At 36.4% G+C, this 23,598-nt stretch overlaps 3 protein-coding genes across 8 annotated transcripts; 1 reads left to right on the top strand and 2 right to left on the bottom strand.

Moving 5' to 3' along the window:
• Nucleotides 1–2,393: 2,393 nt before the first annotated feature.
• LOC132607614 (binding partner of ACD11 1) lies at nucleotides 2,394–6,776 on the bottom strand. 4 transcript variants are annotated; one of them, XM_060321698.1, is made up of 8 exons: nucleotides 6,447–6,763; nucleotides 6,267–6,373; nucleotides 6,124–6,190; nucleotides 5,986–6,048; nucleotides 5,811–5,873; nucleotides 5,266–5,621; nucleotides 4,175–4,298; nucleotides 2,394–2,797 (listed from the first exon to the last, which is right to left on the bottom strand). In XM_060321698.1, exons 1-8 carry the CDS (start codon nucleotides 6,450–6,452, stop codon nucleotides 2,777–2,779), a joined length of 807 nt encoding a protein of 268 aa, XP_060177681.1. In that variant the 5' UTR covers nucleotides 6,453–6,763; the 3' UTR covers nucleotides 2,394–2,776. The 4 variants fall into 4 exon arrangements, with proteins under 4 accessions (XP_060177681.1, XP_060177682.1, XP_060177678.1 ...); XM_060321699.1 differs by having other exon boundaries at nucleotides 5,266–5,618; nucleotides 6,447–6,750; XM_060321695.1 differs by lacking the exon at nucleotides 2,394–2,797 and adding an exon at nucleotides 2,855–4,082 and having other exon boundaries at nucleotides 6,447–6,776.
• A 2,056-nt stretch (nucleotides 6,777–8,832) lies between these two features.
• Nucleotides 8,833–10,030, bottom strand: LOC132605535 (18.1 kDa class I heat shock protein-like). The gene is made up of 2 exons (XM_060318664.1): nucleotides 9,707–10,030; nucleotides 8,833–9,317 (listed from the first exon to the last, which is right to left on the bottom strand). The coding sequence occupies exons 1-2, from the start codon at nucleotides 9,801–9,803 to the stop codon at nucleotides 8,944–8,946; spliced, it is 471 nt and encodes a 156-aa protein (XP_060174647.1). The 5' UTR covers nucleotides 9,804–10,030; the 3' UTR covers nucleotides 8,833–8,943.
• A 1,183-nt stretch (nucleotides 10,031–11,213) lies between these two features.
• LOC132607615 (nucleolin 2-like) lies at nucleotides 11,214–23,230 on the top strand. Of its 3 annotated transcripts, none has more exons than XM_060321700.1 (12): nucleotides 11,214–13,240; nucleotides 13,933–14,022; nucleotides 14,097–14,333; nucleotides 14,544–14,765; nucleotides 14,850–14,961; nucleotides 16,910–17,116; nucleotides 20,358–20,416; nucleotides 20,527–20,606; nucleotides 20,719–20,798; nucleotides 20,910–20,950; nucleotides 21,966–22,014; nucleotides 22,951–23,230. In XM_060321700.1, coding segments are annotated over exons 1-12 (2,886 nt in total). In that variant the 5' UTR covers nucleotides 11,214–11,533; the 3' UTR covers nucleotides 22,953–23,230. The 3 variants fall into 3 exon arrangements, with proteins under 3 accessions (XP_060177683.1, XP_060177684.1, XP_060177685.1); XM_060321701.1 differs by having other exon boundaries at nucleotides 20,364–20,416; XM_060321702.1 differs by having other exon boundaries at nucleotides 16,910–17,089.
• Nucleotides 23,231–23,598: the final 368 nt, after the last annotated feature.

A 23,598-nucleotide genomic window follows, 5' to 3' on the forward strand; every position in this document is an offset into this window, starting at 1 on the left:
AAATTACAGAAGGGCTTCGGATGGTTAGCACGTATAGGCAAACAAGAAGTCAGTAGTTAATCATACTTTGCAGATAGAAGGGATTGAAACTTAACTTTGGCGGAGATAAGATACTACTTCTGGAGTAAATTTCAGAGTCTTACTACTTTGGGAGTAAGTTTCGAAATTCTATTACTTCAAGAGTAAAGTTTGAAGTTCTAAGACTTCGGGAGAAAATTTCAAAGTCTGACTACTTCAGCAGTAGATTTCAGATTTACTACTTGAGGAGTAAATTTCAGTCTGACTAGTTCAGGAGTAGATTTCAGATTTACTACTTCAGGAGTAAATTTCAGATTTACTACTTCAGGAGTAAATTTCAAAATTTACTACTTCAAGAGTAAAGTTAAATTTCAAAATTTACTACTTCAAGAGTAAAGTTTAATGTTTACTACTTCAGGAGTAAAGTTGAATATTTTACTACTTAAGGAATAAATTTAAAAGTAGTACTACTCCGACCCCTACCCCAAAACCACCATAGACAAGCCTCATAGAAAGTGCTTTAAGAAAATCCATTGGTGGACAAATATTTAAGTGGTGTAAACAGATTATCAGAAAGTATATAACCAACATCACACCTTTGTTTATATCATCGGATAGATTAAAATATTAAGTAACTAGGTCTCATAAAAATGAAAGAGATTCCAGACATAATATTATAGTAGTAACAAATTTAACGAGCCATAAATATATTGTTAAGCAAAATGGAGACACACTGTTTGAAACATAAAGAAAAAATGACAAACATAAGAGTACAACTTTTTCAGGCCTAAAGCACCGAATGCCTTCTATATCCTTAAATCTTCAAAATTGGTCTAGAATACTTCCAGAGTAAATTTTCAAATTTTACTGCTTTAAGGATAAAGTAAAGAATATTCACAATTTTTTTTTTCCAATTCTTCTACCTCTTCCGGGGTGAGTCGTGATATCTTCACAACTAAGTGCACGTCCGTATTTATAAGTATTATTAAATATTGTCATATTCACTTCAGGGAACTGATCTGTATTTATAATATTTATCAAAAGTTTTCATTCTTCAGGAATGAAATATAATCATTTGAACGTGCGTTAATCAGATCAAATTATGATCGCTTACTACCTCTTCTAAGATCTTGCTACTTCAGGAACAAAGCCAGGCATACGTATAGTGTAGAGAATTTTCTCTAACATATTTTCAATTGTAGCCACAACAACCCTATGAAAATATTTTCACTTGTGGTGGTTATAGACAGAAATAAATTTACTAATAACGAAATTTAAGAAATATTATCACTTCTGGTGATCATATATTTATTGCAAACTCTTATTCTTTGCCACTAAGAGATATGAATTAATATCATAATCCCTCTTAAAATATTGTTCTTCAGGAACAACTTGGAGGCACAATTAATGGCCAAGTGAACCATTGAGGTCCCTTATATCAAACGAACCATAAAGTTAATATCATAAAATTTCTTGAATCATCATCAGTACTTAAAGAAACAACGTTTGGCAATAGAATTATGGGTATCTTAGTTAATCATATAATCATGGAATTACGTACTGCCATAGTTATGTTCATTAATTGTGATCTGCTATATTTACGTCCATAGTAGTCCACATGGCTCAACTTAATTAATGGAAGAAATCACTTACCTTGGTGTCATATGTGGATTTGAGATAAACAAACCTGGGCAACTTAAAAGCAGCGGAGAGTTTCTGCACCCGGCGTCAAGCTCCATATTTGGAGGTTATTACTCAGTTGGTTAGAATCTCGTGCTGATAACGTGTTATAAAATAATAAAGCAAGCAAGAAGAATATTGTGGAGAAAGAGAGAAGAGGGGAGAGTTCTTATTTCTCTTGTTAGGGATTCTATACAATGAAGAGAGCATCTCTATTTATAGGAGAAAGTTAACTTGGTGCCAAAGTCACAAACCCTAAAGTTTCTCCTAAAGATAGACATCCATAATTAAATAATATTTATAACAATTTCTTTTTTGATTTGATAAGTGGACACTTTTTTTTACTCAAGAAAAAAAAGACTAAGTGAACACTTTTTTTATTCGGAGGGAGTACTACTTTATTTTTTACCATTTGTTAACCAGCTATAATCTGTTAATTGCAACCTCCACTTTGTTGTAAATAATATTTGTCGCTTCTTTTTCTATAAATAGGAGACGTGAAAAGAAACGTGAGAATAAACCACACTTTCCACAAGGTACCATTTCGCTGTAAACCTTATTAGTAATACATTTATAGTTGATTTTAAGATTATAATAAAAGAATTTTTTTTTTGAGCGAAAAACTTGAAGTTATTAACAGGAACAAACTAATCTAGTCTAATTAAAAGTTGAATATGCTGGATGTCAATATAATATAAGCATCAAAATCAGAAATCTTTTTTACTTACGCTCAAACTCTGGTTTTTGCTTCCTTCTATTAAGCTTCGACATCACCTCACCAAGAAAGATATGATTCCAATACAAGCTCCTAAACCTATCATGACTTGAAAGGCTTACAAACTAAAAGAATTACACAACATCGTATAGTCGTATTTCACCACACCACTCCACACTAAGATGGGAAGAAATAAACCAATGAAAAGAATTACATCACAAATGGAAACTTGCTTGAATTTGGCATAGACGATCTGGAATCTGCATACCGGCCAATTCCTAGATGAACGGAAATGGTTATTGGAATCCCAAGCTATTTGACAGAGACAACTTAGCAACTCCAACACAAGTTCACATATATGATCTAGGCAACAATAGAAGGATCCTGCAAGACGAGACTTCAGTTTCAGTAATACTATCCTCAAATATAAAAACAAAAGAGAAGGAAAGAAGGAAAGAAATGGCTGAGGGACGGGGGAGCACTTTGCCATCCAACATAGTGCAACTCTTCAGGATTGCACTTTGTGAGTAGAATATTTGAAATGTCACACTAATGGTAGAGATTCCAACCAAGCAGAGGTATTTACGTTGTTTAAGAAGTGTGCTCTTACTAACTGTTTTGACTCTAATTGTTCTCTCATTTCTTCCTGGTTACATTAAAGACGCATGTAATAGTCAAGTGACGGATTTCCTGCCTTTTCTTTTCTTTTGCTTTTTCCTATTGGCGATGATGTTAGCTAGAATTGTATATAAAAAACACAGCCTTCCTTAATTTTTTATAGGGGCAACATTTTTTATAGGAGCAACTGAAGAGAACATATTTAGCAGCATACACACCCTAGAAACATTGGACGTTGAAGTGCAAACTTCTCAAAAAAACAAATGTACTAAAATGGGACAAACGAAACAGAATCAAGAAATGGGTTCAGAACTTAGAAGATGGAAAGGGGATTGGCAAGGGCCGCATGGCTACAGTGGCTGGAGAACTTGACAGCAATTCGGACTGATAGATTAGCAGACCGGCAAGTTTTACAGAACTGAAGTGTATGCAATATTAAGCATGTCTTCCAGCTAGGATCAAACAGTCTGCAAAATACCCGAGTCCTAATTTCTTTTCCGAACTATGGGGAATTAAAAGTAAATCTTGCAACAGCAGCTAAATTTTACAAAACTGAAGTGGATGTCATGTCAAATTTATCTTCCAGTTAGGGACACAAATCTAGAGAAACAGTCTGCAAACTAGTGCTTTTCCTTTTAGGGTTCCTCAAATTGCTAGAGTACTAGACAAAAACCTCGGAACTTCAAGAATGACCAGATAATGCAATTTTAGTTCAGACAAAATTTACTTAAAGAGCACGAGAAAGAAGGCATGACCAAACTGATGATGGAGAAAAGTTAATCCATAATTTGATATCCACATTGGTGGTGAATCTAGTAGGAGCTTTGAGGTAACCTCTAGGCATCTAATTTCTGATTCCCCTTGCTAAACAGTAATGAATCCCCAGCAGAAGAAAATATTGTGTAATTTAGACGAGTGAAATTTTGGCAATACTTCCGAAAAGAAAAAAACATATGTCCTCGTTACAACATGATTCTCACTGGTACTCAATTTTTTTAACCCACCTATCAGAATATTTCTTTTCATCTGTTTTTCTATCGTTGTTTGTAACCTACACCAAAGAGGATAATGAACACGAATTGATAGACAAAAGGTAAACTTAAACATATATATAGGAGAAGAGAGAAACAAGGAAAAACATACCTTTGCTGTCAGATTTGACAGTGCAAAACTCCATTTTTCTCTTGTTTTTGTACCAGCAACTTGCCCTGCTTTAGCTACTTTAGAAAAAGCACCATTCAGCCAGGCAGCTCCAGCATTGACATACCTAATCAGATCCAAAATAATGGAAATGTGGAGCTTTAGTAATATAATAATAACAACACTTTGTGCATGCTTGCTAGAGTCAAGTGCTTAAACCAAAGTGGGAGGCCATACGCATTCCATTTTACTGCACTATGTCTCTCTTTTTATTGAGGAAAATGCATGATGGATGCAAAGTGAATGGCCATACACATTATAAGATATTTATCAAAGAAGATCAAATCAAGATAATCTTTGCCTTCTCAACCAACTGAAGTTTTTGAACTGTAATCCTTATTCAGCAAGTAGGAGCAACATGCCTGATTTTCAACTTCAACGGAATTGATTTAAGAGACATTGCGAGGCCGCGTACTAGGTAGTGCATAAAATGTAGCAGTAAACAGGGTGAGGAAACTAGAAAATATTCAAAACAATTGTTCAATGGCCAATCAGATGTCAAATCAATAAGCCATTCAGTTCAAGATTGAAGATAAAGCAATCCAGTTCTGCTGTTTGATGAAAGAAGATATTCCAATGCCAAATGCTCTCTCAGAAGTCAAATCGACACGACACTACAAAATGGAAATGATAAGAAGCAAAGCATGCAATGTGAAAGGAAACTGTTTTCTTTCTTTCTTTGCTTTAATCAGAATGTTGCAACAACAACATACCCATAACCGGCCCCAAGGGGAAAACTGGTCGCCCTTTTGCTTTCTTTCCTCCTTTTTTAACAAATCAAACAAGAGTAGAGAACTTCAAAACGTTCCCTCCTTTTCTATTCCTTTCCCTACTTCAAAGTATAGGGTTATTCAGCTCATATAGCCGCTTAACAGTATGCAAGATTATCTCAATAGACAGAAGCACACAAAGATACAAAAGAGAGCAGGTAATACTCTACAAACCCTAAGAACCAACGGCAGCAACACGTACAGAAAAACTTGCATTTTAAAAAAACTGACTTGAATCACATAAACATTTTAAAGAATCCAGACCTGCTTGATTTGACCGCTGATCCTGTGTCATTCAATTTCCGTTCTGCTGCCATAACTGCAGCCATCGTTTTATCTGACACTTGAAGCCTTTGATCAACAGATTTAACTTTCTCATTTACAACTGAAATTCCAACGGTAAGCTTTTCTGTTAGCCCAACTCTTCGGTCAAAGGAAATGACTCTGGCAGATGCAGTGGCTCTTAACTGGTGTTTCTCATCAAACGCCTTGGCTTTATTCATTGCTTCTTGTCTGATAGCTGAACCTTTTGCCAACACATTTGAGACAACATCTTGTGCTTTACTGATATACACTTTCCCGTCCACCCTTCCATTGCTAGGAGAATTGGGTTTGGCCTGCTAACAGAGACAAGTGTTTGAGAGACGATACAAGTAATGCAGAATAACATAAAGCCGAAAAGAGCCAACAATAATAAGTACACAGTCTGATAACAAATATGTGCCTCTTCCCTATCTAAAAGCTCTCAATAGAGACAGCAATTGTTATGTTGTTGTGGACAAAACATGCCCAACATTTTACTAGATTACCTCAGCAAGGGGAGAAGAAGTTTCTCCGGCCACATTCACAGCATTATCAACTATCCTGACTTCCTGCAAGCAATGAGTTGACTATATTAATTGCCAAGATAGATAGATAGATAGATATTCCTAAAGTTGCCATAACCGATTATTGCAATTAGATGTCACTTGTCTATGAAGTTACCCGAGGCTCAGAATAGTCTTCTGCCTTAGCAATAGTTACAATCTGATCCACTATGGTTGCTCCCTGCAAAATGAGTAGAATTCAAGGCAATTTCCATGTGATTTTGAATTCCCACGTATAGAGGGTTATGCAAATTACCGACAACAACAAGGCAATTTCAAGCGATTTGGGATCTTTAAATGTAACAAAAGCAGTCTTCGATTCTCTGCATTCGACAACAAAATCAGTGAGGCAACAATTTAGATTAGTATTTTAAACCTGAAATAGCAAAGGTGACTGACCGGCGAATCTCAACATGCTCAATCTCGCCGGAAAAGGAGAAGAACTCGTGAACCTCTCTCTCCGCCGCCAGATCTGATACATTACCTACTCGTACTCTTCTAACCTCCTAAAAAAAGGAAATAGTCAACAATAATTCAATTTTTTACACTGAGAAAAAGAAGACAGAAAATTCAAATCACCTGCATTGTGTTTAAAAGCTCCTCGTTGGTTTTGCTTAATGTGCAAGTGGAAGAAAAGAGAAGATAGATAGATAAACTCTAATCAATGTGATGAATGTGACAGCGGAGAATGTAACTGTTGTAGTTGTAATTTCAAATCAAAATGCCCCTGCTTTTTCTCTACAATATCGGTATCACCCTGTCGCTTTGCTAATTTTTGGCTTGTTTTACCTAGGATTTAGGATCTAAAATTACAATTGAGTCCCTATTTTTCGCTTTAATCCCACATTTGGTTCCACACTTTCTCCCTCTTTTAAGACAAGATTGTTATCCTCTCCTCCTATTGAAAATCTTATACAAACTTGTTCACGCACCATCTCAACGAATACATGATACATATTTTTACATATATATATATATTTTTTTTTCCGACAAATACAGATAAGACACAGGAGAGTATATCTTTAATACTTTAATAATGATGATAAAGCTGGCATTGGCAGGCTCAAATCTTCTTTAAATTTTCCAAAGTAGGAGTAATGCAATTCTTTTCTTGTTTCTGTCAATGTCCCTTTAAAAGACCTTTGAGTGCGTCGACAGGAGTTGGACTATATGGGCCTCCGTTTGTCCGCTGACAATTTTACATAAATGACTAACATTTAGGAGTTTTAAATTGGACATATTACATTTTAGCTAATTACATTTTTTAGCTACAGTTAATTGTATTTGCGCGCTAAAGTAGAATGTATTTAAAAATCGAATTGTATTTAAAATTCGTTTGAGTCAGATTTCGCTGTATTCAATTTAGATTTCGCTGTATTCAAGTTAAATGTACTCAACTAAGTTGTATTCAAGTCAAATGTATTCAACTCAACTATATTCATTTGTAGCTACTTTTACATTGCATTCACTTTATTATATTTAAAATTAGTTGTATACAAAATAATATCCTTCAAAATACAAGAAACACCCCAAACACATTTTTGCACTAAAAAATAACAAATACACTCAAATACGGAATACAAGAAATAAAATACATCCCAAACACTGCATCGTGTGCTAAAAAATTAATGAATACACTGGATTGTATGCTAAAAATTAATGAATACACTCATAAAAGAAACACTATTTTCCAAATCCGACACCGAAAAAAGACCGGATCTGGTATTATCGGCGGTGAGAAAATACTGACCATGCTTGCTGAAAACGACAAAACAACCAGAAAATTAAAAAAATCACCGCCACTTTCACTCCCATCACCACCGAGTAGATTTGAGCCACAACAACACCATTACACTCCGATATGAAAAATACTCAGAGATTTGAACTTAGTTTCTATGAAGATTATGAGCAACAAGACCAAGCAGATGAAGAAGAAGTAGGGAACAAAGAGTCCTGTACATACGGAGAGAGCTTAGAAAGAGATGGAAGGGAGAGAGAAGAGAAGGAGGAGAGAGAAAAATGTGGATACAGGGGACATACGGAGAAAGCTTAGAGAGAGAGGGAAGAGAGAGAAGGGAGGGAGGAGAAAGAAAAATGTGGATACAAGGGTTGCTTTTTTATTTTAACCTATTTTGTATGTTTTAATTCTGGAGTATAATTGATATACATCTTTTAGCTATGAGGTGTAAATAAATTAAAATATAATTACTAGTTAAAAATAAGGTCTAATATTAACTACACCATGTAAATTTTCCTTTCCCTTATCCCCTCTTTCTTTTTTCCTGCCGTGAGGCTTGCCACTTCTTTTTTTGTATACATATGTAGCAATTTGAACAGTTAATTAAGAGGTATGACATCCATTTCTATTTAAGTTCTTAAGTCAATGTTTCAAGTTTCAATTATATATACACTCTCCATCCTAAATAAGAGGATATACTTTTTGTAACTAATTATTTTTATGTATTATATTATATTAACACAAAGTAACCGATTTGGATCATTCAATACAACAATATAAACCCAATACAAAGCTAGAGCCCGTTTGGATTGGCTTATAAGTTACTTATAAGCTGTTTTTAGCTTTTTTGAGTGTTTAGCTGACCAGCTTAAAGTCATTTTGTGTTTAAAATAAGCTCAAAAAAATAATTGAGCCCATTTGACTTAGCTTATCTAAAACAGCTTATAAGCTGAAAACAACTTATAAGCCAAAAAAAATAAGTTAGACTACCCCAACTTATTTGTTTTTAGCTTATAAGTTGTTTGCAGCTTATAGGCTTATCCATCCAAACAGGCTCCTAGTAGTGGCTTTTTTTTTATCTAGCATACAAAATTATAAATCTTATTTTGAAAAACGAGTTGAATTAATGTTCACATACATACATATATTCAGTTACTCAATCCGGAACTGAAGTGTAAATGAAATTGAGTTGTTTTATCGGAATAAAAGAAATAGTAACAAGGAAAATCCCCTGGAAATGTTGTAACTTGTTATGGATCTCTTTGCTTTCGTCGTATACTCTTAATATATTACAATATTATTTTACATGTATATATTTATAAATAGAAGCAATTAAAATTAGTCTTCAACAATCGTAGACCTATAAATGTAGTAAGCAAATCCGGAGAGAGCAGAAACTACAACCATGAGAGTTGCAACACGCATGACCACCTTTTTGAAATTCCTGAATCCTGATTTATTTGATGTTGTTGCTGAATTATTTTCTTCATTAAGGCTTCCATTAGTGTTTTCAGCTGCATCTTTCTTTGGCAATGTAATTTTGAGAATACCCTTCTCAAAGTCTGCCTTTATCTCATCTGTATTATAATTCTTCCATACTGGAATTTCCTTGAAAAATCTCAATCTTGTTTGGCTCACTTGGCGATCTCCTGAGATCTTTAGAACTCCAAAATTGCTAACTTGTACCTTCAAGCCTTCTTTATCCTTGAACTCTTGAATCCAAAGAAACAAAAATAATTGAAGGATTGCAATTTATCACGTCGTGACTTATAAAAGATTTATACAGATAGCATTGCATATCAAGAACTAATTTTATGCCCCAAGTATGTCAAGTAACTTTTTTTTTTCCAGTAGCACCACAATCAAACCTCTGTATTACAATATCGTTTGTCTGATTTTTTATTTATTTTTTATTATTGTTATCATGAAATGGCATTATAGAAAACATATAATATAACATACTAACATAAAAGAGATCGATTTAAAAAAAAAAAAAAAAAAACTTGGCCGTTATATTGAAATCTAACTACAGAGAATGAATGTCATAGAGAAGTTTAACTATACTTGTGCGAGTAAGTTATTGAATAATAACATTATTTACCTGGGAGATGGACTAAGAAAAAATCAAGTCCTTCCTCATGTTGCCACTCATAAGATGGCTCAAAATGACCTTCTGCTGCTTTAGCTTCGGTTTCCATGAAGTATTTAATCTTCTGAATTTATATCTTAATGCTCCTAATTAGATACTACTCTAATTCACTTATATATAGTGCAAAGTTCATATGAAGCAAAAGAAGGTTATTTTTGAGTTCTTTCCCTGGGAAGGGAATGATTCCTTTTTTGTTTTTGATGGTTTTCGGTTTGAGTTACTCTAATTTGTGGTTTCCCTAGATTCTTGCTTAGAGCACATGACGATTTCCTTTTTGCAAGGCAATGAAAAATTCCATAGTTACTTCCTTTGCTATTTGCTTTCAATCATAAAGAAAGAAACTTTGGTTAGTGACCTGACTTCTACTTATAAGGGATTAATCAATAGAAATTCCTCCATCCCAATTTATGTGATACTTTTTGCTTTTCGAGAGTCAATTTGACTAAACTTTGAAACTAAATTGGATTAAATTAACTCAATATTTTAACATTAAAATTTATATATTTGAAAACTACATGAAAAGTACTATAAGTTGCAACTTTTTTCATATCAATTCAGTGAAAAAATACTATCTTAAAATGTTGGTCAAAGTTCATGTAGTTTGAATCTCGAGAAGCGAAAAGTGCCACATAAATTGGGATAGAGGGAGTATAAAAAAATATTTTTAAGTAAATAGGATATAATTAACATAAACTAAATACAAAGCCCAAATACATACATTTCACCTTTTTTCATTTTTTCACGCTGGAGTGCCTTCTTTTGGGGTGGTCTTTAATTTTTGTCCTTCAAATTGGTGGCCTTTAATATTTGTCATTCGCTTAACACCCAGAGATTCTGAGTTCAAACCCAAGCTCAGTAAAAAAAAAAAAAATCGCAAGCCATAAGTTAGATTCTCAGGGTAGAAGTTGGGATTCGCAAGGCATAAGTTTGCCTTAAGGCAAAATTATACCCAAAGTTAAGCCTTAAGACAGAGGTTTACAAAATTCCAGCAATTTTTATTTTTTGGCCTTAAGGCAGAGTTTGAAACCCAACTTATGCCTTAAGGGTTCAATTTATGCCCTGCGAATTCCAACTTATGCCTTGCGATTTTTTTTTTTAATTTTTGACTAAGTGAAATTTCGAACCTGAAATTCAGAGGCTTGTAGCGAAGGGAAAAAATTAAAGACCACTGATTTGAGAGACAAAAATTAAAGACCAACCCAGCGAAGGACAATCCTGCAAATTACTTCAAATGGCCCATCTCCAAGTACAAAACCTAACACTTGACAAGTCCATTCAATTAGTCCACTTCAAAAGACTCTTCTTCAACTACAAAGCCCAATATAAAACAAGACGGAAGCACTTCCTATTTCAAAAGCCTTGTTCAACTGCAAAGCCCAATACCCAACAAGGCTTATTTCACTTCTTCCTTGAGAGTTCAAGATAATAGAAAATTAATATTTGAAGTTGAAGTACCAATTAATCAAAAGGTAGTACTATAAAGTATGACGACATTGTATAGACGAGGGAGGAAAGATTTTCAATGAGACAAGGGGCCTCTGTTGGCAATTGTTTTCAAACATCTAGCTAGTAGTCAATTTTGAGGTGTGTAAGTAGGAAAAAGGGATAGGGAATAGTTGAGTAATGAAATTAGGGAAAATTATGGGGTAGTCAGTTTGAGGTGGGTTATTTTAATATGGCTCGAATTTGAGTTAATGAGCAGGAGCAAAGTAAATAATAAAAGAGAAAAGGGTGCAGAATCGGAAGCTAAGGGTGTTTCCGGCAAAAAACAATCTAAAAATGCCGCCTAAAGCAGCTTCGTGGCGGCGCAGCAGAGCGACCGCCGGAAAATCCACTCTCGAAGTAACTTCTTCTCCGCCTCCTTCCTCCGATTCTCCACTGGAAACTGCACCGCTGAATTCTATAATCACTCAACAACCCCAACTTCCAGAAACAAACACCACGCCCCCCAAAACACTGGAAATTGAAGCTGCCCATGAACTGACCGCTAAGAAAAAAGTGGTGAAAAGGATTGTTAAGAAAATTGTCAAGAAGAAAGTCCCCAAATACAAGACCGAGGAAGGCAGGGACACACAAACTAGCTCTCTTCAACCAGCAACTGAATATTTAGAGCCTAGTAGTGCTCCTCCAGTTGCTCACTCCGAGAAAGCCAATTTTCAACCAATACAACCTACTATTGCTGCTGAGGTTATGTTAGTAAACGATGGAACCAACGACTCTGAGGTTAGTGTAGCTAAAGATAAATTAGAGCTTCCAGTTTCCCAATGTAACGCTGCAAAAGGTGATCGTCGTTCAGTAAAGATTGTCAAGAAGATTCTGAAGAAGAAAGTGCCAAAATTGGTTTCCAACAACAGTGGAAAGACCGAGGAATCAGAAAACGTCAGGGGAAATGCTGACACAGACGGCGTGGAAAAAGCTAGCTCTCGCGGCACAATTGAACCAGAAACTGAATATTTAGATCCCAGTGTTTCTGCTGCAGTTGGTGAGGTTGGCGACTCGGAGAAAGGCAGTTCTCATCCAATAAAAGTTGAGAAAGGTACTATTGCAGCTGAGGGTATCTCAGGAATTGATGGAATGAGGGATTGTGAGGATAGTGTAACTAAAGATAAATTAGAGCTTCCCATTTCAGTATGTAAAGATGCAAAAGACGCTATAGGTTCCCTTGAGACAGAAAACGTACTTCTTGATTCAGAAAAAGGTAATCGTCGCTCAGTAAGGATTGTGAAGAAGATTGTGAAGAAGAAAGTGCCCAAACTTGTTGCCAGGAAAAGTGGTAAGAAGGAAGAATTGGTGAAAGGCAGCAAAAATGGAGACACAGAAACTATTTTGGATTCAGCAGGTGTTGGAAAATTTAAACCTAGTCCTCCAGAAACTGAAAACCTAGAGTCTTGTAAGGCTGTTTCAGCTGAAGGTGAGGAGTCAAAGAAACTCAGTTTACCTCCTATGGAAGTTGAGAATGCTACTCCTGTTAGTGAGTTTGGTGCAACTGAAAATACATTAGAGCCTTCCATTTTGGAATGCGGTGATACTAATGTTGTTGAGAATGATAATGTGGATTCTCTTGAAACACAAACTGTAGTTCTTGATTCAGAAAAAGGTAGTCTTGATGTTTCTACCAGTGATAATGTGGATTCGAGTAAGAATCAAAATTTGGGTCAGTCGGGAGAGGAAGGGTACAGTCAAAGAATAGAGGAAACAAAGGAAGCCGTGGATACTAGTCTGAGGTTGAATGAAGGAATTGTATTGAGTGGGGAAATGGAGGCATTAGAGCGGAAAAAGAGGCGGAGGACTGAGATTTTCATTGGGGGATTAGACAAGGAGACAAAGGAGGGTGATATCAGGAGAATCTTTGGTGAGGTTGGTGAGGTTGTGGATGTAAGATTGTTGATAAATCGTGAAACGGGAAAGAACAAGGGGTTTGCTTTCCTGCGGTATGCTTCTGCCGCTCATGCAAAGAAGGCTGTAGAAAGATATGCCAAAGTTGAGGTAATGCTGTTTGGAATTGCTAAATGTAGTCTTCTAAGTAGAGCAAAAGTTTGTTTAAGTAGTGCAGTTGGTTGGCTGTTTGTCTACACATACAGCTAATGAATCAAGTATGTGGCAAGACTCGTATTGATTTTTCCCAGACTATCAATTTCTTGGATCAACAAAAACAACAGATACCCAGTGTAATCCCACAAGTGGGGTCCTAGATTCTATAAATATTTGAAGTTTTAATTGAGTATCTGTGTTTATCAAAAAAAAAAAAAAATTGCTGAAAGCTTATCTAATAAATTTGCACACTCTAATACAGGTTAGAAATAGGTCTATAATTTTGGAAGGTAGTTTATTTGAACTCATTTTTGGATACCTAGCTTAAAATGGATATGGCTACAAATACATTTTTTTCTTTCTGGTCTAGAAGCGATATGGTTAACAACTCTTACAATTTGCTTTATGTAACCGTACAAGTAATAAGCACTATGGTTCGAGGAATAATCATGCTGTTGGGGTGTCTTCTTGTAATTCTTGGTAATCACTTCATTCAGTTTCCATATTACAGACAAAATTTACGGCATAGAGAACAATATATTTTAGCTTAGTTTACTGGTGTAGTCCTGTTGGAAAGATAATTGCATTTTCTGCACTAACCTGTTGTATGCAATGGACTAATGTATTTATTTGATTTTGAAACCTAGATATCTGGGAAGCAATGTCGTGTATCCCTTGTTGAGGGTAATGACACAATATATCTTGGTAATATTGACAAGAAATGGAAGACTGAAGATGTAAGCTTTACTGTTCGCGGCTGATAATTGTAATTCTAGGTTAAATGACTTCTGAAAAGTTTATTTCTGGACAGGTGATTGATCTACTGAAGAAGGCTGGAATTGAAAATATCGACAAGGTCACAGTTATGGCTAATCCTAATAACATCGATCAGAATCGAGGGTTTGCATTTGTTGAACTTGAAACAAGTAAAGAAGCTCAAATTGCTTTCAGTAAACTCCAAAAGAAGGATGCTTTTGGGAAACACACAAAGGTAAAAGTTGCATGGGCGCAGCCTTTAATTGAGCCAGATGAAGAAGAAATGCTAAAGGTCAGTTGTGATGGAAGGTTTTGGAATTAATAGTTTGATGCTTATTGAGTTGTTTACCTGAAAAAATGCTAAGCGGTGCATGAGAGAAGAAGCCTCAATTTGTTTTGTTTTGTTTCTTTTTGTTTCCCTAGTCTTTCAGACTAACAATCTTCATCTATAATACAACTTTTTTTTTTATTAATATACTTAATTGCTTTGCCTTTGTCAAAGGTTAAATCAGTTTATGCTGAATATTTACCTTCCTCGTGGAATGAAGAAAAAGTGCGAGACTACTTTGGCAAATTTGGTGAAATTGAGAATATTGTTCTTGCAAAAGATCTTCCTTCCTCAAGGAGAAAAGATTTTGCCTTTGTCAATTATATAAGCCGCGAGTCCGCTCTTGCGTGCATTGAGGCATTCAGTCATGAGCCATCCAATGACGGTGGATCCAAGGTTTCACATTGTTTCAGTAATTTGCCGTTAAGTTATTGCGAAAATTTATTTGCTTATGATTATTCAATGTTGATTATATTTTAGGTAAACATGAAGGTATCTCTTGCTAAACCCGTGCCGAAGAGTAAGCAAACTAAACGTGCAACCCTTCCTGCTAGAAGGGAACCTCGTGAGGAGAAGAAAATACAGGACCACTGTGAGTTTTTTGAAGCTCTTCTATTTGTCAATCTGATGACAGTTTGATAAAAAAAATTGCTTGCTTTGTGGCATAAAACCTTCGATGGCCCTTATTTTATTTTTTTTGTAAAGAAAAGAGAGGAGAGATTCTTGGGGAATGAATTGCTTGATTATTAGCTCAAGTTTGTTGGAATCCAAATATGTTTACGAGTAACCAATTAAGGAAAATACATAGTTCAAGTTTCTACTTAGATAATTACTAGCATTCTATGTTGCTAGCCTTCAGCCTTTAAATTTTCAACAGGCAAAAGTGGATAAGACTCTGTTTGTTTTATTAAGACTAAGGCGTTTGAATCTTGATACACATTTGAATATTAAGATGTTGTATTAACATTTAGACGTGTGAATCTTAATACACATCTGAATATTAAGATGTTGTATTAGGATACTAATACTAAATAATTAATTTCTACGCTAGTGGCAGATGGTGATGGTGGCTAGTGGCAAAGACGACTGACTGTGGTGATTGACGATAGTGGTAGTTGTGGTTGAGATGATGGTTGTGCATGATGGATGGTATGGTGATTCTGATACTGGTGGTTTTGGTGACTATTATAAATGGTAGTTAGTTGTGATGATGACTGACTGTTGTGATTGACGGTGGCTGTGATTGTAGTTGAGATGGTGTTTGTGGATTGTGGGGATGGCAGCAACAGTGGGTGGCGATAAAAGTGGATGGAGTAGTGATGAAATATGTTCTTTGCGTAAATCCTTGAGTCACTAGCATCTTAATAATATTATGACTTTTTTATAAGTCTTAATCATTCAAATCTATTCAAACTCATTAAGTGGTTGTTAAGAAAAACACAGACTTAATGATTGAGATCCGAATGATTAAATTTAGACCTAAAAACACACTTAATGTCTGTGATCTAAAATTAAGATTCAGAGCTTCGTTAAGTGCAAACAAATGAGGCCCAAGTAAAAGAAACATAGTAATATTCTTTTTCCTCAATATAATCCTTTTCTCTTTTTTTTTCCTGATGAAAAATCCTTTAACTTGTTTTTTTTTTTTTTTTTGGATGAAGTAAGTGGTATTAATCAAAGGCATCAAGAAGATGCAATAATTACAAGATATAGCATTTGAGCGTACAAAAAAAGACTGGCTGGCTGTACAACAAATATCTAAGCCAGAACTAATGAGCTAGTAAAATCCAAAAGTTGTTCTGCATTAACTTGTTATGTGTCCTTTGGGCAAATATTTTGAGTAGAGTTGAGTATCTTGTTGCTGTAATTAAGACCTGGTAATTTTTCTTACATCTCCCCTCCTGGAGCCCAGGTATAATTTTAAAACATTATCGCTTTAAATCTCTTATCCGAATCTCTTAACCTTATCTAACCGTATCTGACTTCTTTTTATGCTTTTATTGAGCCGGGGGTCTTTCGGAAACAGCCTTCCTACCTTGGTAGGAGTCAGGTCTGCGTACACTCTACCCTCCCCAGACCCTACGATGTGGGATTTCACTGGGATGTTGTTGTTGTTGTTGTTGTATTGCATTAAGCTAATATGTCAAATTGGTCTTCAACAAATTAGTACCGGTTGAAAGAAATTGGTAAGCACTAACATAAGAAACTGAATATAGTTCTTTATTAAAAAAGAAACTGAATATAGTTAAATTCCAAGTTGCATGGCCATTTCCTTTATTGTTTGTCTTAAGATGAATTTGAGGTTTGTCATTCTGTTGGAAGTAAATGAAACTGTGATACTGTAATATTAGCAAACTTGGCCAGAAAGCTGGGATCTTCTGTCATTTTTTTTGTTCAAAGGCTTTTTGAAGCTTGTGTCAGTTCTTTTACTGAAAGAGATGCTTCTAAAATAACATGATACTCATGGAGTAAAGCATTTGTGTCTTGATAGCAGCCGTTAGTCTTGTCTCTAATGATTAATCCCTTTCTTGTGGTTATAGCCATCTTGAAGAGGCATGGACCCAGCCAAAAGGTAAATTACATGAGAAGATATGACGAGGGTCATAGAGTCGATCCTCAGGTAAATTACATGAGAAGATATGATGAGGGTCATAGAGTCGATGGAGGATCTTCTACAACCAATGAACTTCTACACCTCTTGAGACAACAAGTGCCAGCTGGTCAGTTCCATTCTGGTTTGAACATGGGTAATTTCGTGTCTTTCACTTCTAGATTTTTCCCTTCCTTTTTCCACGTCATTAGACATAATTTGTTGACCTAGCTTTCCATTTTAAATGTTCTTCTAGTGAAACGTACTTGTTTTTTAATAAGGTAAAGGCTAGTGTAACGTACTTGTTCATGTGCTTTATATAATAACCTCCTCCCATACTCATTGCCGTTTTGATAATTAAGGAAGTAGGAAGCTACTTAGAGTAGAATGGTGTGTTAGGGTAACAGAAAAGGTCCGAAAGGCATGAAGATCTGCAACATGTCATCGGGAGGGGACTATGTTACAGCTCAGCGTCAAGACATCTCATGAACAAGGAATTTTATTCCTAAATAGGGTCCACTTGGCTGGGAAGATGTGCCCATCTAATCTTCTATAGGGCGGGAAGTTTATTATGCTGTAATCTCCTTTCTTATTTCTTCGTCTTAGAGATTGATTTAGTGATGTCGGTTAATCTGTCCTTTGGTGAGGAGAGTCAACTGTTTCTGAAGTTACTCTAGAAGTGTGAAATTATCTGTTAAATTGAATTTCCTTGAAGGAAAAAACTCTAAAAGGAGGCTTTTTCATTAAGGTGGTGTCCGGGTTGGTTTGCGTGTACCTACACTAGTATTCTATCGTATGCTTGCTACCTTCCACCAACGCGGTGCCGGGTAACTCTGTCCACCAACACTTAGAATATGGAGAGAAATCACCTAGCGTTTTATATCGTTGCTGGGATTTGAGCTTTGATCCCCGTGGTTTCGCCTACTTCATGATCCATTGGGTCCAAAAAAATGAACTTTAGAACCTCATTTCTCTTTTAAAACGAAAGAAAGAAAGCCGGAACTTCGCAGTACCTGTTTCGAAAAAAAGAAAAGAAAAAGAAAGCAGGAGCTTGAAAGTAACGTCAGGTGCCTAGTAGAGGGTCGTAGGCATTTGAATCCATGTAATGTGAGGCAACTTAAGTGCTAAAGGGGCATGAGACAAGATTGGTGCCTGATCAGGAATCAGGATTTAGGTTAGCACCTTCACTGAATCACTTCCTAGGTGCCTTTGTTGTTGAAAGCATGCTTGAACTGCACTACTTGCCTTAAAGCAAGTCATAACACTTGTTGGACGCTTTGGCATGCTGGGTGCTAGCCTCACCCAACCTGCACCGTGCGGCTAGGCACTTGCTTACACTGATCTGTGACAACTCTTCCACCTTTTTAATAAAATTAGGTTAGTTCTGGGGTCATTGAGCTCTGGATTGAAGTGCTTTAAAGAATAAATTTATCCATCGAAGTGATATATTATTGTTTGCAGACTGTTCATCACAAAAAATTGCCTGCAGACTAAGAAGTGGGTACCAAATTGAAGTTGCAAGCTCAAGGCGACAACAGTGTTGTCAAAAGTGAAAAGTGCAAAAAATCTCTAAGGTCTGTTTGGGCTTTAAGCGCAAAGTGCAAATAAAGTGTAGGCTTCAATGAATAAAGGCGCAAATAGAGAAAACATACAAATATACATGTGTAGTCCAGACTAATAATTATAAGCATGAATAACAATTATATGGACAAAGAAATTGATTTTTTTTAATGTTAAAGTGAAATATCAATTGTTTGGTGTCACCTGTTCAGGAAATGCTTATTGACAAGGAAAAGTATGTCTTAGAGCCTTACGACGACACTGAATCGCACATTAAACGAGGCTAACCGTTCAACATGTTTTGAGCCTTGCTTGAGGCTTAAGCGCTTTAAGTGCGCCTTTGACAACACTGGCCACAAGAGGACCTACAGCTGAAAATGGCCGCTTGCTTCCAGATACCGAGTACTGATGGATAATGAAGCAAGTGGCTAGGTAATGTCTGATGGGAGATTTTAACTTCAGTTATAATCACCTGGACAAATGATCTGGAGAGCAATGCTAGGAGGTTTTTTTTTGTGGGGGGGGGGGGGGGGGGAGGGGGGGGGGGTGGTTGGCAAGTTTAGTCGATATAAAAGAACTACTGTGAACTGGACAATGATGTATGGTGAAAAGAAAATAGTGCTGGTAGAAAACTACGAAGCGTACTTCACTGTTATCATAGGCGAAGGCGCAAATGGAGAAAAACATACAAATAAGTATGTGTCGTCTAAGACTAATAATTATAAGCATGAACAAAAATATATGGACGATGAAATTGAAAATTAATTACGGTAAAATGAAATATCAATTATTTAGTATCACCTCTTCAGAATTACACTCATTGGCAAGAAAAAGAATGCCTTAGAGCCTTGATGATGACACTGAACCGCCCACTAAGCGAAGCGCTCAACATGTTTGCATCTTCTTGGTGCCATTCTAATACATTTTAATTACTTCACCAAAAAAAAAAAAAAACATGTTTTGAACCTCGCTTCAGTGCTTAAGCGCGCCTTTGACAACACTGGCATAATGGCACTTTTCATGCTCGTCTAGTTAAAACATGTCCTTTTTTTTTTTTGGATAACAATGGTGTCCAGGCTTCCGTGAAGCTTGCGCGCACCTCGACTATCACCAAAATGTCCTTTTATCTCGGTCGTTTTTTGGTGTCTGGATTAGATTTCATGCATCTGCTTTTGTATTTTAACAGTCTTACTCTTGAGACGGACAATTGCCTGTGCTAGACTTCCTATTGCTAATTTCTAGTTATGCTAATCCCATAGCATAACTCTCTCAGCAATTTTTTTTTTCCAATTTATATACACAAGCCTGGTGTATCCCCAGACCCCACTTTGTGGGATTACACTGGGTATGTTGTTGTTGTATACATAAGCGTAGTATCGTACTTATTAGAAAAAGATAAAAGCTAATTGTCATGTTGAGTATGCTTGGGAGTTGGGACTAACAGATAGAAGAGAGAGTGAGGATGGGGAGAATCCAGATATAGATATTAAGTAACGAGATTGAGGATTTAAACAAGTGAGCATGCTCTAATGCATACCAACTTCCAATGTAGAGGTTGGAGTCGGAGTCACCAAGGGAACAAAACATGAAAGAACCATTGCACAATCGGGGTGTGGAAGTGGGGTTACTGTTGCCTTGTAAGGGAAAAAGAAATAGGACGTATTCACCTTTTTATAGTTCTGATGCTTTCTACTTTGTTTATGTGTTTTATGTTTAATGTTTATTAATTGCAAACATTCTCAGACCCCTGGACTTTGTCCCCCAGCCCCTCCCCCTTTTCCCCCTTCTTCCTGTTGTATATAATTGATGTTTGTATTTTATTATCCTTGTCTGAGAAGGCTCAGGTATTGACCGTCAGTACTCGTTATCTGGAAGCAAGCGGCCATTTTCAGCTATAGTAAGTTTCGAATTTGGTTGCATTTATGCTGTTTTTTTCTCCTTATGTTCCTTCCGCTTCTTATCTAGACATATACTTATCTTTGAGGCACCTTCCTTCTGCCTATGCAGGTAGATCATCCACATCGTATAGATTCCCCTGGAGTTTCTAGAGTGCGGTTAGAAAGCTCTTTCCCTCCTGCAAACCAAAGGTTCATACATTGTCTTTGCTAATGAATGTCTTCTGCAATCTTATAAAGTAGAATAACGTCTTGCAGATCATTTACGTCAGTAATTGATGATTTTGTACTTTTTTTCATTCAGTATGTTGTCACATAGTCGTGGACCTCTTGGTACACCATCTTTTGCCTATTATAGCCAGCTAGGCAGTGGCCATTCACCAGGTGAGTTGATACTGCAACTAGATGGTTGTTGAGATCATTTTTGACTCGCAATAGCTTCTGCCTTATTGATTATGTCTAGTGGTTAAGTTGTCTACTTTTTGGTCTTGTCAGGTTCAGTTTATGGGGTTGAACGCTTTCCGAATTCTTTTCAGGTATAGAATTGAATGATCTATTGTCATTGTTACTGTTCACTGTTTTGTATGGAAAACCTTCTGTTGTTCATTGGAAGCCCCAGTTATGTCACATTCCCTTGTATTATAAACTAGTATATTACATCTGGCGCTCTTACTAAGTCGTGCTCTGATTTATGCTATTGTTGTATGTTCCATGTTTTATAATTTAATGGCCTGAGAACTGTGCGTCTCTTTTCGACAAGTCATTGCTTGATATTGCAAGTGGATAGTAGTGTGTGCTTCACTGTTCTGGAATCTAACGTTGTGTAGAATACACTTGCAATTGTGGACTAGATGCATCTTCTTTAAATGAAAATACAAACTGCGGCCCATATCCAAGCCCTCGGGAAAATAAAAAAAGGTTTCCTGTGTGGCATGCAATAGCTTTCCTTGGGGAAGATGGCATGTAAACAGCCCAACTCAGGATAATCTTTTAACTCTCAATGACCTAGGAATTTTGCTATGCTAACCAGTTAAGAAACGGAACGCTTGTTCCTAAATTGTGCATTATTTTTGAAATATTTTTTCATATTCCTGATTAGCATGTTTACCTTTGCATAATTACTTCAAGTGGTTTATACAATCTGATTAGAGTGATTATTCACCTGCAAAAAGTTCTTAAGCTCAGGAGACTAACTCCTCGAGGAAGTACGTGTTGATGGTACCTATTGAACACTTGCTTGTGTCTAAAGAAGTTCAAAATTTCTTTATTCTATATCGAGAAGGACGAAAAGCTCTAGCTATTGAGCTTTGTTGCTAAATAGTAGAAGTTCCTTGAATGTATTGATGAGTATACCACATACACATTATTATGAATTTATTTTAATCAAGACCTTCCAGCCTGATTTGTTTTTCTCCTTTCTGAGTTGTATTTATAGACATTTCTCTTTCTTTTTGAAACTTCAAAATGAAGATTGAGATGCTAGAGACTGACATATTCTGAGTTTTAGATCAGCATACAGTTTCTGATCATTGTTTTTGTTTTGACTTGCAGTCTCAGGACCGCGGCCCTCATGGTGTGTATCGTAACATGCACCGCAGATGTATGTAAACTTCTTTTGGCATCTGATTTGGCTTTTGAAATGTTTCTTTGAGCTACCTAAGCTGATTCCAGTCTATTTTGCTTGCTTGATTCTTTGAAACCAGTCCTTCTGTCCTTCATTTGCTTTTTCTGTTTGTTTGGGTGGGTGGGTAGGTGGTTACAAGAGAGTGCCCAATGAACCCCTTCCTTCCATCTGATCTGAACCAACAAAGTCACATGGTGATGATTCACCAAAGGGAAGCCCGGTGCACTAAGCTCCCGCTATGCGCGGGGTCCGGGTAAGGGTCGGACCAAAAGGGTCTATTGTACGCAGCCTTACCTTGCATTTTTGCAAGAGGCTGTTTCCACGGCTCGAACCCGTGACCTCCTGGTTACATGGCAACAACTTTACCAGTTACGCCAAGGCTCCCTTCACTTCTTGATTCACTATTTGTCAACCCTCTTGTCATAGCGGGTTTTTTCTAAAGTGTGTGTGTGTTGGGTTTTGGTGGTTGGGGGGGGGGGGGGGGGGGGGGGGAGGTGGGAAGGCCATTCAATTGTGGTGCTTCAGCAGTTCATTGAAGATGAAGATTCAAATATCCCTGGTCATCTTGGGTTTGTGTGAACTTGTATTAAGTTCACATTAGCCTATCTGTCTTTTTGGACATTGTAGCAGTTAGATTCATGTTTGTCAAATGCATCTATCATTTTTGGTTGAGTTCCTTGTTAGTCGTATAGTAGTTCTCTCTTAAACTCATGGTCTCCAATGTCTTGGAATTCCTCAAAGTTTATTTTACATCTAACCGTTACTTTCTGAACATTAGATTAGTAGTTGGCAGATGAATTGAAATATAATCAAAAGCTGCCGCGAGTATCTGCTAATGATGTGCTGATCTAATCCACTGTTTAACTTTCATTCTACGTGATCTTTATTGTCATTCTTCATTGGTTTCTACAGGATTGGAAGGAGTGATTTGGGAATGCTGCTGAGCTGATGTTTCTTGCAAGATTTGTTATACCGACAAATTTGGAATCCATTTGAGAGTTTTGAAATGTAAAGCTAACATATGAATAATCTTGTTAAGTTCTTCGCAAGTTCATAGGAATGTAGAGTTAACTCATGCTAAGGGCTTTTGCACTTCATCATTACATATTTGGCTAACCACCCCGGGCCCTTCCTGTATTCTCTGCAAATTTTGGCTATTTGTCTCTTGTCAAATATTATCTATTGTCGTGAATTTTCCGGACTTAAATAGTTATTTTTATAGAAAATGTTCAAATATGCCATCGAACTATCGAAATGGCTCATTTGTGTCACTCGTTAATAGTTTGACTCATTTATGTCATCGACGTTATCAAAATGGCTCATTCATGTCATTTTTCATTGACGGTGGTTTTACAAAACCAGGTATGACACGTGGCATCAAATTATTGGTCCACGTCATTTAATAAAAAAACAGCTCAAAATAAATCCTAATTTAAACCAAAACCTAACCCGTTGACCCGACCCACCCAGATCCTATTCCTATTCCCCCCCCCCCCCCCCCCCCTTCCTCTTTCATTCCCTTTCGGCTTTCATTATACGATTAAATAGCCTTAATATCAC

Source organism: Lycium barbarum, chromosome 8 (genome assembly GCF_019175385.1).
Source record: "Lycium barbarum isolate Lr01 chromosome 8, ASM1917538v2, whole genome shotgun sequence".
In the NCBI taxonomy this organism is placed as follows: domain Eukaryota; kingdom Viridiplantae; phylum Streptophyta; class Magnoliopsida; order Solanales; family Solanaceae; genus Lycium; species Lycium barbarum.